The sequence below is a fragment of the Lipotes vexillifer genome, unplaced genomic scaffold (genome assembly GCF_000442215.2).
Source record: "Lipotes vexillifer unplaced genomic scaffold, Lipotes_vexillifer_v1.1 scaffold69, whole genome shotgun sequence".
NCBI classification, from domain to species: Eukaryota; Metazoa; Chordata; class Mammalia; order Artiodactyla; family Lipotidae; genus Lipotes; species Lipotes vexillifer.
In genome coordinates this window covers 1,851,145-1,865,673 of record NW_006790942.1, presented here as the reverse complement: position 1 = coordinate 1,865,673, position 14,529 = coordinate 1,851,145, and the positions used below count along the sequence as shown (strand labels likewise).

Below are 14,529 nucleotides of genomic sequence, written 5' to 3'. Positions count from 1 at the left end.
GACTTTACTCAGGACCTGTGAAGCGTTCCATGTGTCCACTGTGTCCTTCAGTAGAATGTCATCTTTCTTACAGTGAGTGTAACGCTGGTCTAGACCCTTTCACATCCTCCCACTAATCCCTGCAATAGCTAGGGTACTGCCATTTTCCAGAGGATGCAATTAAGGAAACATCACATACATTCATAGTATTTCACAACTATTAAGTGGGAATCAAACCCAAATCGGCCATGCTCCATGGTTCCTATTTTTCTTTTAGCCAACCTTTGGTTAGCCAACCTTTGCTTCTTTGGTTTTCTACAATTATTTGCCTAACCAAACATCAACGACCCATTGATTGAGCATGATTATAATTGAATTTACATTGCAAATAACCTGAAAGATCCTTAAAATAGAGGACAGACTCAGAACCCCATGTGGTACAAGACACGAAACTCAGGAAAGTAATTTACTGATTTTCTCAAGCATAGTCTGTTCTGAGTCATCATTTCTTCTTCTTTACAATGCTGTTGCTATTTTAAGCTTTTTTCACTCTCTCTCTCCAAGTAAAAAGTGTCCCATAAGCTATCCATTTGTTTAAGATTCATGGTTAGAATTGGCTTAAAGTTTAGAAATGCCAATGATCTAGAGAACTTCAGTGGGAAGGGAAAAGAAAAAGCTTTCCCTTCCTCCATATTTTCGACATCTACCACAGAGACTTTCCGAGCTGGCTGTAATCCCCCAGAGACGGGGGGCAGAGCGGACTGCAACTGAGGGACTCAGGTTAGCAAATGAATCAAGTGTTTGTATGATATCAAGGGTTCCTTAGTTGCAGACTATTCAAAAATATAATTCATCAATTGTATGTCTATAAATGGAAAGTGAAGCTGCACAAATGAGATGAAAACCTTACATGCTGAACAAAAATAGGCAAACCAATCTCTAGGGCTTCCCTGGTGGTGCAGTGGTTAAAAATCTGCCTGCCAATGCAGGGGACATGGGTTCGAGCCCTGGTCCAGGAAGATCCCACATGCCACGGAGCAACTAAGCCCATGCACCACAACGACTGAGCCTGTGCTCTAGAGCCCGGGAGCCACAACTACTGAGCCCATGTGCCTAGAGCCCGTGCTCTGCAACAAGAGAAGCCATCGCAACGAGAAGCCCACGCACCACAACAAAGAGTAGCCCCCGCTCGCTGCAACTAGAGAAACCGTGTGCAGCCACAAAGACCCAACACAGCCAAAAATAAAATAAAATAAAATAAAACACGAAAAACTCTAGAGTAGAATAATAATTTTAAAAATCCCCTAAAACCTCTAATACATTTATCCGTCTCTTTATCGGTTCACTGTGGGCAGAGACTAATTTCTCTTGCCCCACAGAAAACTTCCTCTTCCAAAAAATGAAATAACGTCTACATATGAAGGCAATTTAAGCTCTATGTCATCTATCTTCTGAGGAATCTAAGGCTATTTTGCAAGATGGGGGGCAAACACACCAGAAAGCACAATCTATGTGGATTACAACTTATTACACAGAACACGTTAAAAATTACAACAAAATTGCTTTGGAGGCAGAATCTATTTTTAATCTCCCTGTAACACCAATCATCTGATATTTGACAGTTAACTAATGTTTGCCCAGCAATAACCACAAGCATGCTTTTTCTTTTTCTGCTGCAGAGTGTCTTGATGGGTCTCTTGGTTAAGCAGAAAATCAAATCTTCCCTCAAAGCCCTCTTTCTGCTTTGCCTCCCCCTTCGACTTTGCAAGCAGCCCAGGCACACACCCCCTCTGCTGCCTTCCATCCTCCCCTCCCCACTGAAATGAATTAACAACACGTGTTAGAATGCCAGTGTCCTGTAAGCACGTCCTCTTCCTTCCTTTTTTTCTGTGGGTGGGTTAGGAGTCATATTTAGTAGAAAACCATGACAAACCTTTTCTTTAAGAATATTTTTCTTTACACATCTTTATCCTTCTCGTTTGTTCTTCATTCATGTGAAATGTATCCTAATTGATTATGGTTTTGAACTTTTATAAATTTTCCATTTTTACTAAAACTCGTACATCAACTGTACAGTGATTTTGTAAATCTTATAAATGTGATGGTAAATGATAAATAAAGGGAGAAAAATCGAAATATGAAAAGAAAACAGAGTTAGATGAAAGCTCATGGCTTTCACTTGTTTCCTTGGCAATATCATATTCATCAACATATGCCTTACTAGTCATGAAATTGATTCTGTGTCCTTGAACGGTGCTTGAGTCTGGATTAGAGCAATATCTCCAGCAATCTCAGCTGTGATGCGTGATGATCAGTGCTGCACCAGGGGGTGTCTAGGCCTCCCCTGAGTTTGTGAGGGAAGGCTTTCTGGAGGCAGATCTGCTCTCAAGGTGAATGTAAGCTGTGGAAGTGTCATGTGGAAAAGCGTGGGGTACGGCTGGATCCTCAAAAGCTGGGAGACACAGGAGATGATGCCAAATCCAGACAGAGATCAGAACCCTGAGAGGCTTCTATCCTGTGTTGACAGATGTCATCATAAAGGCAGTAGGAAGCCACTAAAGTAATGTAACAAGGGAGACTGATGACATGGCCGAATTTACGTTTTAGAAGCATCATTAATCTGGCAGTGGCTGGAAACAGGGACAGAAGGGCAGGTATCTATGTCTTTGTAATGCTTTGGCTTCTCGCAGACTTCCTGAAAGCCCCCATCCAGATGTGTCTCTGTCACTAGACTGTGGACATCTTGAGAGAAGGGAGTGTACCCTTTCCTGTGTTCCTCGTGTCTGCACATAGACGATGCATAGAAATAGTGTGTGCAATAAATATTTACATCGAGAAGGCAGGTTTGGCTGATGCTGCAGTAACCAGATGAGAAGGGGTTGCCCTACTTTGGTTAGAGTGAACATTCCAGATTTACTCAAGGGCAGCTGTTGAGGAGGAGGCCCGGGTATAGAACGCAATTCAGATTCCTTCTGATAACGGAGAGAGGATCGCAGAGAAGTCAGAATCAGGAAGACGACCAGCTCTGGGGCGGACCCTGTGCTGAGGTGTGTTCAGGACACAGCCTGAGAGATCGAGGCGCGCGTCTGAGCTCCAGTTAACAGAACCGAAACTTACCATCCTCAGGCCAGGGGCCTAAAGACTGGATGAAACTTCCTGATCAAACGTATTTCATTTAAATTTATTCCCCCCAAATGGGCTCTACACTATCCCTATGTGATATGTCTATATGTATAAATATTTTCATCAAATATATGGAACATTCACAGAGGGGTATACAGATGTTCACTTTGACAATTTATTTGGAATCTCTCAAACAGGAAAGAAAAAAAAGAAAACAGAAGAAAAGTGTTTCTAAAACGCAGACCTTGTGTGTTATTTTGTAATAGCTTAAACCCATCAACCTGGTGGGTTGATTGTACAGAGTACCTAAGTAAAGTTTAGAATAACCAAAATACATGTGGAAAAAGAGGTACTAACAGGTTTCCACACGCTGCTGGATGTGGTGTGCTATTTGTTATTCGTAACATACTAATTTTATTTTGAGAAACTTTACATGCTGTCTGTGTAATGAAGATGGCAAGAAGGTTTGGTTTTTCTCGTATAACTTTCTTGGATCCTTAGGGTTTTGTTTTTGTTTTGTTTATTGTTGTTGCTTCTTTCTGGCAACGTGATAAAATTCAGCCACACTTATAACTCATATTATCGATTCTATATAGAAATCAGCTCTTTTCTAGTGATTTCTTTCTAACATATGCACACGCATCTTTGCCAGCTCAGTGGAGAGTAACAGCTCTGGAGAGGAAGGGAAACAAGTTACTGGGGCGGCTGCGCCTACGTCAATGTACCTGCGCAACACAGGCCGCCACTGCTCTACCCTCCTCCAGCTTGTCTGAAGGCTGCTCCACTGACAGAGACCAAGCAGTTTATTAAATAGCTGCTAAATTAACACAGAAGCTCCTGCACATTTTAGTTTTGAGGCCGTGCCAATTCTTCACTTCGACTATTTGATTTCTAACATTTAATTAGGAACCTCATTACTGTGAGTCAATCATTTTCCTTTTCCCCCTAAGTATAAGAAAAAACTCCCCAATTCAAAGAAATCTGTTTTTCTAGAAATTGACTCGCATGTAAAAGGCATCACCTGAAAACTATTATGTTCATTAAATTAGCAACATATAACAAACTACCTTGGGATGCATGGTCTCTCTGTGTTGAATCATCCTGGTTTGGTTAAAAAGCGGTTGAAGAGGAGAGCCTGAGTCTCTCAAGGTGGGTGAGGGCCCCTGTACGACCAGGGCCCGAGTGGTCTGCAGAGGACAGGTCCCAGGTCGGGGGTCCCAGTGGAGCCTAAATTCTGTTTACCCAGTGAACATGGAATAATTTCCTATCTCGGTTACCTGTTGACACCTGCCTGCCAGAAATTTGTTTGTGTTCCAGACCAAGAAGTGTCCCGGGGGAGTGACCGTCCTGAGGCTGCGCGGTGCGGGGACCAGCTGCCAGAAATGCACCCGGGCATTGAAGGCCACGATATACGTTGTCTGTTTATAATATGTGGGTCCTGTGCTAGAGCACGCGCCACTGGAATGGGTTTTCCAAGAAACTTAGAAAAGTCACTGAACTACTGTGAGACACAAAAGTATTAGAAAAGAGAGCCCGATCCTTAAACAGAGTAAAGTACCCAATGACGCCCCTGTGGCTACTTCCAGGAGAATGATTGCCCAGAGCTGCCCGGGCCCGAGGCTCTGCCCTCCTCTCCAAGCCCTGCTAAGGGCACCTCGTCCTCCTTGTTCCTCAGGTCCCTACAGCTCTGCAAGCTCCCAGGTCTAAGCCACACGCCCAAAAACCTCCCCGCCCCCCCTCCACTTTTCTCCCCTCCGAAGCACCCTCCCCAAGGCGCCAAGGCCAACAGAGACGGCATCATGCTTCTGCCATCAGGTCCTGGCGGCTTTGGTGGCCCTCGGCACTGTGGCGTGTCAGCCCTGGGTTCATCACCCCAGATCTGTGCTCTGCCACCGTGGGCCGGGCGCTCTGCCCTCTGACTTGGTGTGGCCTCAGCCATGTGACCTGCTGTGACCAGTGGGAGCCTGTAAACGTCCTAGCAGCAGGGGCGCATGAAGGACTGCAGGTGAGGCTTGCTCTGTCCTGCCTGTGTCACCGGCAAGAAAAGGACGGGCTGGGCTGACCTCCTGGCTCCACAGGAATCAGGGGTAAGGGGAGCAGAGCCAGGTGAGGGATGCTTGAGGGAACCGGCCACGTGAGGAGTAGACACTTACTGCTCTAAGGCAGGGAGGCGCTGTCACTGTGCCACCCAGCAGTGCGGGGCCCGCTTCGGCCACGAAGGCCAAGGCCCCTGCTGTCCGGTGCTGCCTGCTTCATTCTGAACGTGGCCCCGCTGGTCCTGCCAGCGCTGTCACCCCCTGCCTGTCAGCCGACCGTGATTGCGGATTCCGAGGAGAAAGGCAGTTTCCTCTGAGTACCGCCCGGCGCTCCTTCCCCTGGTTACACGCTTCCACCCCGAACAACTCCCTTTGCTAAGAACCAGCAAACCTCAGATGAGCCCTTTTGTGTCCATCCTGTCCACCAGGCGCCGTGAGAACAGGGACCTCTATGAAGCAGAGACCCAGGAGGACTGGAGGGAAAGACACGTGTGTTGAGTGCTACTTTTGTAGGAGATCTATCAAGAAAATATTCATTCTTATATTCTCGAATTTTCCTTTTGGATTTTTAACAACTACCTTTGATAGGAAAGCGTTGAAATATTATTGAATAAAAAACATAAATCAAAAATGAAGGTCTAATTCTCTTTTTAGAATTAGAACTATATATTATGGAATTTATATAATTTATATTATGATTTATATTTATATTATGATTATGTTATAACGATATAAATGCATTTTAGAAAAAGTCAAATCAAACATATTGTGAACTGTGTGTGTACATGAAGGTCATATGTCCTTGGCAAAAACAGTAGATCAAAGGTCCTCAAAATTAGTGTCCTTCAACTTATCCAAGCCACAGAAGAGACTCTCAGAAATGAAAAGTATGAATATAAGCCATATTAATTTCCTTTCAAATTTTACCTTGAAACACTGTAAAAATTAATGTCCACTTAAAGATGTGAATGGATTATGAAGATTAAGATATTTCATGAATCACAAATGTCAATATCTTAACAATTAATTGGATTCTAAGCACAATTATTTGGGAACAGAAGTCCACTGTTTTTTTAGGAAAAAAATCTAGAAAACAAGAGGGGAGTGATTTCAGATAGGGTGACATTGTCTCTCACTGCACAGAATATAAGTTCCTAAAATTCAGGTCACCACGAATATGCACGGCTTTTACAAATTTCCCCCAGATAATGTTTTCAATTTGTATTTAATGCAAGTTAGTAACGGGGACGAGAAGAAAACATAAAATCATTCTAGTAGCTTCTATCATACGACAGGGATAATTCTTAAAAATGTTACATTTTTACTTCATATTTATTATCTTCATAGCTCTTTTAGCCAATCATGATTTCAAAAATATTTTTGATATGCTATGTGTCAATACTAGCTCTTAGATACCCTGAAGAAAAGAAGCCTTTTAAGTATTCTATCCTAGCATTTCTCAAATTCAAGTATTAAAGCATTTTTTAAAAAAACTATCAGACAATAACAATTAGTAGTTCCAGAGTTTCTACCTGGCAAAGGAGTAATAACATGAGTGATGCTGGCTTTTACTTTTACCCACAGGTTTAAGACCCAAGGTGTAACATTGTAGTGGGCAGTCACACGGATGTACTGGACCCTGGGAGTGGGCGTACCCCCCGGGGCTGCTGCATGATGAGTGAAGGGGAGGTCCAAAGAGGGGGTCTGATGTCTTCATCCTTGTTTTGATACAGATGAAAAACCCTTCTTTATTTTTTGTTTTTTGAAAGTTTCATGGTAAAAAAAAGTTTGAAAGTTATTCTTCTAAATTACTGAGGGGAAACAGAAATGGCCATTAATTCAGTCTTGCCTCTACCCAATCAACAGAGTCTGTACATGTCGGCTAGGGTGATCTTTCCACAGAACAAATCAGAGTTAGGTCCAGCAAGCCCTGGACCTTGAGCACATGGCCCAGCCACGTGGAGCTTTCCTGCAGAGCTGTCTCTCTCCATCCCTCCCCTAGTACCTTACCTTTCAGTCATGCCTTCTGTGCACACTGTGAGTACTTTCACCCTCAGTCTGTAATCATGTGCTCATTCCATCTTCCCAGCCACAAGAAGTGTTCTCTCAGGCGGGTAGTAGAGTGGAGATGCCAGGTGGAGGACAGCTGCTCAGAACTAGGGTCTGGGGTTTTCCCAGTTTCTCTCAACCTTGATTAACTGTTTTACAAATTTTGTTTTGTCAAACACACATCTGATCGCTTCCTTCCCATGTCTCAAAGGCGTCCAGGCTATTCTTAAGATCAAATCCCAATACCTTAACAGGACTCCTTTCATAATCTGGGTCTCAGTTACTCCCACACTTGATCTCCACCTCCTCTGGCCTCAAATTCAACTTCCTTCCTCACTTACGGGTATTTGTCTGGGTAATCTTATCCTTGGTGTCTCATTTTCTGAAAAGCCTGTCTTGAGTTCCCAAGACTGACATATATATCCCCCCAAGCCTCTCAACATAGAGGAAGTATTCAGTAAATATTTATTTACAAATGTTACCGCTGAGGTATCTGTTTACATTGGAAATCTATTAATAGGTATAATTAATTAATGCACATATGCAGGTTTAAAGGACTATAATGTCAGAAAATCAGTACTTTCAGTTATAAGAATTATATTTGTACTGCAGCATCATACTTTGACACATTAGTGAAAAAAACTCTGAATGAGTATTTTATTCAAAAGAACATCTTCGTCATAGGACAGGTTTAGGGCAGTCTCATGTGAGGCTCATTAAAAGAGCCACAGGCACCTGAAATTCCATAACTAGAAAAGTATTCTTTGGCATCACCAAAGGCAATGCAGTGCACGTCAAATCTGACCCATATGTGTGGGACTTAATTTCCCAATGTCGAAATATAAAGAAACATTGGCCACCCTTAGATAATGTGAGCTTTTGGGTGACAATCTCGACTGCAGAGTCATGAAAAATCATAAGATCTCCAAACACCACCCACGTCCCACTTGGCTGGGCCCAGCTGGGCTGGCCCATTAGATGCTGGTCTTTCCCAGGATCAACACCCTCCCGCTCTCTGTGCCCTCTGCCCTTCTCACCCATTTATATTGCTCTCATTTTACTTGCATTTGATTTTGAAAACCCTGTACATGGCTTAACTTCTAGGTAAAGTATAGGTTTCCCAGTAAGGGATTACTCATTACTCCTTAAATAGTGAGAAGGAATCTATCAGTTTACTTCTCAGGTCATACTTTGATAAGGAGAAAGTGGGCTGGGTCTAAGGAATTGATGTCCTCATCTGGGGGGGAAGGGGACGGGGGGAAGGATGCCTTCCTACCAGAGCCCTGTGTCAGGAGAGGCAGCAGTGGGAGACTAAGGCTGGGTAGGGGTCAACTGAGCTTTCAGACTTTTTAGGCATGACTGGCTGAGAAGTGCCTGTCACCATTCGATGTATATCACTCCCAGAGACACATCCTTTGTGGAAAAGGCGCCCAATCAGACAGTACAGTCAAGTGTTCACAAGGTGATACTCCCTGGCTTGGGGCCTCCAAACCCTGAAATTCCCCCATCCTATAATTCTAACATATTACCTATACAACTAAAAAATATGTTTCCTCATTTTGATATTGGAGATGTTGACACAGAAAAATAATAAAGGAACACTTTTAAAAAATTGTTTTGAGAGAAGAAAATTTCCCTTCATTATGAGGCCGTACTTTTAGTAAGAGAGAATATATATATATATATATATATATATATATATATATATACGACAATGCTGAGGGGAAACAGAAATGGCCATTAATTCAGTCTTGCCTCTACCCAATCAACAGAGTCTGTACATGTCGGCTAGGGTGATCTTTCCACAGAACAAATCAGAGTTAGGTCCAGCAAGCCCTGGACCTTGAGCACATGGCCCAGCCACGTGGAGCTTTCCTGCAGAGCTGTCTCTCTCCATCCCTCCCCTAGTACCTTACCTTTCAGTCATGCCTTCTGTGCACACTGTGAGTACTTTCACCCTCAGTCTGTAATCATGTGCTCATTCCATCTTCCCAGCCACAAGAAGTGTTCTCTCAGGCGGGTAGTAGAGTGGAGATGCCAGGTGGAGGACAGCTGCTCAGAACTAGGGTCTGGGGTTTTCCCAGTTTCTCTCAACCTTGATTAACTGTTTTACAAATTTTGTTTTGTCAAACACACATCTGATCGCTTCCTTCCCATGTCTCAAAGGCGTCCAGGCTATTCTTAAGATCAAATCCCAATACCTTAACAGGACTCCTTTCATAATCTGGGTCTCAGTTACTCCCACACTTGATCTCCACCTCCTCTGGCCTCAAATTCAACTTCCTTCCTCACTTACGGGTATTTGTCTGGGTAATCTTATCCTTGGTGTCTCATTTTCTGAAAAGCCTGTCTTGAGTTCCCAAGACTGACATATATATCCCCCCAAGCCTCTCAACATAGAGGAAGTATTCAGTAAATATTTATTTACAAATGTTACCGCTGAGGTATCTGTTTACATTGGAAATCTATTAATAGGTATAATTAATTAATGCACATATGCAGGTTTAAAGGACTATAATGTCAGAAAATCAGTACTTTCAGTTATAAGAATTATATTTGTACTGCAGCATCATACTTTGACACATTAGTGAAAAAAACTCTGAATGAGTATTTTATTCAAAAGAACATCTTCGTCATAGGACAGGTTTAGGGCAGTCTCATGTGAGGCTCATTAAAAGAGCCACAGGCACCTGAAATTCCATAACTAGAAAAGTATTCTTTGGCATCACCAAAGGCAATGCAGTGCACGTCAAATCTGACCCATATGTGTGGGACTTAATTTCCCAATGTCGAAATATAAAGAAACATTGGCCACCCTTAGATAATGTGAGCTTTTGGGTGACAATCTCGACTGCAGAGTCATGAAAAATCATAAGATCTCCAAACACCACCCACGTCCCACTTGGCTGGGCCCAGCTGGGCTGGCCCATTAGATGCTGGTCTTTCCCAGGATCAACACCCTCCCGCTCTCTGTGCCCTCTGCCCTTCTCACCCATTTATATTGCTCTCATTTTACTTGCATTTGATTTTGAAAACCCTGTACATGGCTTAACTTCTAGGTAAAGTATAGGTTTCCCAGTAAGGGATTACTCATTACTCCTTAAATAGTGAGAAGGAATCTATCAGTTTACTTCTCAGGTCATACTTTGATAAGGAGAAAGTGGGCTGGGTCTAAGGAATTGATGTCCTCATCTGGGGGGGAAGGGGACGGGGGGAAGGATGCCTTCCTACCAGAGCCCTGTGTCAGGAGAGGCAGCAGTGGGAGACTAAGGCTGGGTAGGGGTCAACTGAGCTTTCAGACTTTTTAGGCATGACTGGCTGAGAAGTGCCTGTCACCATTCGATGTATATCACTCCCAGAGACACATCCTTTGTGGAAAAGGCGCCCAATCAGACAGTACAGTCAAGTGTTCACAAGGTGATACTCCCTGGCTTGGGGCCTCCAAACCCTGAAATTCCCCCATCCTATAATTCTAACATATTACCTATACAACTAAAAAATATGTTTCCTCATTTTGATATTGGAGATGTTGACACAGAAAAATAATAAAGGAACACTTTTAAAAAATTGTTTTGAGAGAAGAAAATTTCCCTTCATTATGAGGCCGTACTTTTAGTAAGAGAGAATATATATATATATATATATATATATATATATATATATACATACATAATATATAGACATATATGTCTATATAGTACATATATATACACTTTTTATAGTTATAATGTTTTCTGGCAACACATTTGTTTTATTAAAATTCAATCTCTTGTTTTTTTATCAACATATTAAGGAATAATTTATCTCCTATTAATAAAAACGAGGACCTTAAATCCAACACCTGATAACCAGTCAGAGTGCTAACAGGAGCTGGAAGCAATTCCAGTCATCCTTGAGTAGGACCAGGCCACACGCCCTCGCGCTGCCCACGCACAGTACCTTGGTCGCCGCGTCAAAGCAGATGAAACCCATGCTGAAGTCGATCGTGAGCCCCAGCAGGTGACTTTCCAGCACGCACGCATATGTCTTGCACTGGGCAGAACAAAACGCTGTTACTGTCATGTGACTCACCCAACGTCAGGGTTAATAGTCCACACATGTCAGACTGTGTCACAACCACTGTGATAAGTTCCTTATACAACAGCTAACTTTACTTCAGCAATAACTGTATAAGGAACCTGGTGTTGTCAACACCCTAATGTCAACAAAACACAGGCTGAGTGGTTGTTGACCTGCCCGGGGGATGCAGGGCTGAGTTCCCAACCCTGCCCTGGTGACCTTGTCTTTACCTTGTGTCACACTGATGCCCTTCCCTATCTTGGCAATAAAACTGTATACATATTTTTAGGTATAGGCAAGATCATGTTAAGTTGTCATATTCTGTAGCTAAATATCACTGCATTTTTATTAAGCTAAAAGTGAATTATTAAAGATTAAGGGTATTACTTAAATTCTTGGCATATCAATTTCATTGATATTATTAAAAAGAGAGCTCTCAGGCACACAAACAGATTTAATAATCAGAGCAAGAAATACAAGAAACGTCTTGACCTTAAGAGTCTCTGCATGTTCATCAGTGTGGTACAAGTTATGTCCTAAAGACATTTACCCTTCCTATTATTTGTGTAAGCCTATTGATTCTTCGAAATCAATAATTAATGATTGTTCGCACTGAGATCAGATTAAATTACAATTTTACTTATATAAATAGTTTGGGAAAACTAGTAAAATATAGATGCTGAAATACAAGAATAACAGATGAGAAATACACACTTGGGCTTATATGAAACAATGCATTTTTATGTCCGTAGGCCAGTTTTATTTGCACTTAATTGCAAACTGGAGTGGCATATTCAAATCAAGAAAAACACCTTTTTTAAGAAGACTTTTTTGATGTGGACCATTTTTAAAGTCTTTATGGAATTTGTTACAATATTGCTTCTGTTTTATGTTCTGGTTTTTTGGCCGAGAGGCATGCGGGACCTTAGCTCCCCAACAAGAGATCGAACCCACACCCCCTGCATTGGACTGTGAAGTCTTAACCACTGGACCACCAGGGAAGTCCCAAGAAAAACATTTGTAATTCACAAAGGGGAGAGAGAGGGAGGGAGAGGGAGAAAGAGAGAAACCTATCTCAAGCAAATGTTCGATACCAATCCTTACGTCATATTTGTGTTTATAATACTGTGTATAAAAGTACATTAAGTGAATCTCATTCTGACTAACGATGGCTAAATGCATCACGTTGACTCCACCAAAAAGCTATATTCATGTGTTTAAGCCCAGTCTGCGTTGGAAAGTTATAACCAGGCCAGATAATCCATTTGGAGTTAAGTTTTTCAAAAAAGCAGATTAGAAAGCAAACTTAATGGGCCTTGTAAGTTTATTTGTGGCTGTAATTTTATTTAATACATGAACACCTTACCTTCCATGCTTGTACCCACCCATTACCACTTTATTAAAACTACTATCAACTTAAGGAATATCCAAGGGCATCTCGTTTTCTCCAATTTAGACATAATTGCCTGCTATTTTCAAGTAACATTATTTTAAAAATACATGTCAGGTGGAAACACCTTCAGTATGGAACATTAAAATTTATGTCATTAAGAACAGAATTATGAATTAAATAACATTGTTTCAATAATCATTAAATCGAAACAGATACGATATAACTTGAGACCCACTGAAGTTTTATTCTATGATTTATAGTCTTAATAAACATATGTAATGAGTATATTTGTATGTTTTAACATTGAAATGTTTACTGTTTAATTTCTATATTTATTTTATAATAAAATTGAATTACAGCTGGAAAAAAGCTATCCTTTTTAGGGAATTTCAAGCTAGAAACACTTTGAAAGATTTTTGCACAATTATTATATATTATATATAATTATTATATATTATTTTGCACAGTTTTATATGTTATTACACAATAGTTGAAGATACATCGCACATAAAATGATTTTTTACACATGCCCTTTTGGATGACAGCTAAATGTCTATAGCTGGATAAAGCACAATGGAAGAGTCTGAAATAATAACATTAAAAGAAAATCAATTTTTGAATGGGACACACGTCTTCACCGAAAGTCTTATTTTAAAAGCGTTGTATTGATTCATATTGGATTAGTGTAAAAACAATTACATGTCCCTTACCAGTATTGTTCACTTACTCTGGGAAAATTGTTCAGAAACTGGACAAATAAAGGTACTAAAAATACAGTAAATTAATTAGGCTTAACTCTGGTACTTTGAACACTAGGTGAATGTAAGATGTAATTCATGCAAATTGTCATATTTCTGTTTCAATGTTCATTACATTTTCTACTGTCACCCTGGGAAGTATGGCTAGATTTTAAAGTGTTAATTGAAATGACAATGTAGGATGTTTAGAAATACCTGCTTTCAGTGAATTATCCTTTAAATAAATATATATTTATATCAATATTAAGTACATTAGAGATCAGAAAATATTTAAATAGATAAAGGAGTAGATTAGAAGCCAGAAAATGTTAGGGTGCAGTCCTGTTAATGAAAACTAATTTCAAAATAAAAATAGATTAATTTATTAATTTTTATTGTATTAGTTTATTAATTTCCTACTTTTATGCTTGTTTCACAATAAGAGTATGTCCTCTCTTTATTTCTTTACCAACTTTAGTGGAAGTGGAAATATTAGGAACATAGAAGTAAGCCACAAACGTCTTCATGTAAATATATTCACATCTTTGAATTTTGAAAATAACAGAACCAGTGTTCAGTCGTTGATTACTGATTTCCGGTAGAGTAAATAAGGGGAAATTATAAAATCTATAAAACAACCAAAAGCTAAAAAGACATTAAATATTTTTCTTTTCACTTACCATATGCCTCTCAAATTTGTATTGTGAATACGTAAGGTGCTAGTACAAAGAAATGCATTGCTCAGGACATCCATTTAGAGAATGTGAGGTCCAGATTTAAAAAAATACAGTGAAACAACATAATTTTATCTCTATCTCACTTCTAAACATCAGGAGAGTTAAAATGAAATTTTAAATTGAAACCAGCAGGTAGAAATCACCATGTATTTGTTTCCAAGTGAAGTGTGATATTCTAGGGAAATGATAATTAGGAAAACGCAAAACTATCAAAATAAATAACAAAAACATCAACTCCTGTACAACTTTATGCAATGCTTTAAAATGGTCTTAAGTGTTGATACTTGGAATAAAATAATATTTAAGGTATTTTTCATCTTTCTACTTTGATATTAAAATATCTATTTACTGAATTGAGGTTCTATACAGCTAAATTATTGAAACAACATTTCTCAGTTACTTTAACATTTTTAGGT

The 14,529-nt window shown here is 40.3% G+C and overlaps 1 protein-coding gene across 1 annotated transcript in view; it reads right to left on the bottom strand.

Annotated features, from left to right (window-relative positions):
• Positions 1-14,529, bottom strand: part of SNTG1 (syntrophin gamma 1) — a 212,999-nt gene that overhangs the window by 22,733 nt on the left and 175,737 nt on the right. Inside the window, exon 15 of the mRNA XM_007464017.1 lies at positions 11,127-11,219. Within this exon, the coding sequence (XP_007464079.1) occupies positions 11,127-11,219 (93 nt within the window). The remainder of the gene's footprint in view (positions 1-11,126; positions 11,220-14,529) is intronic.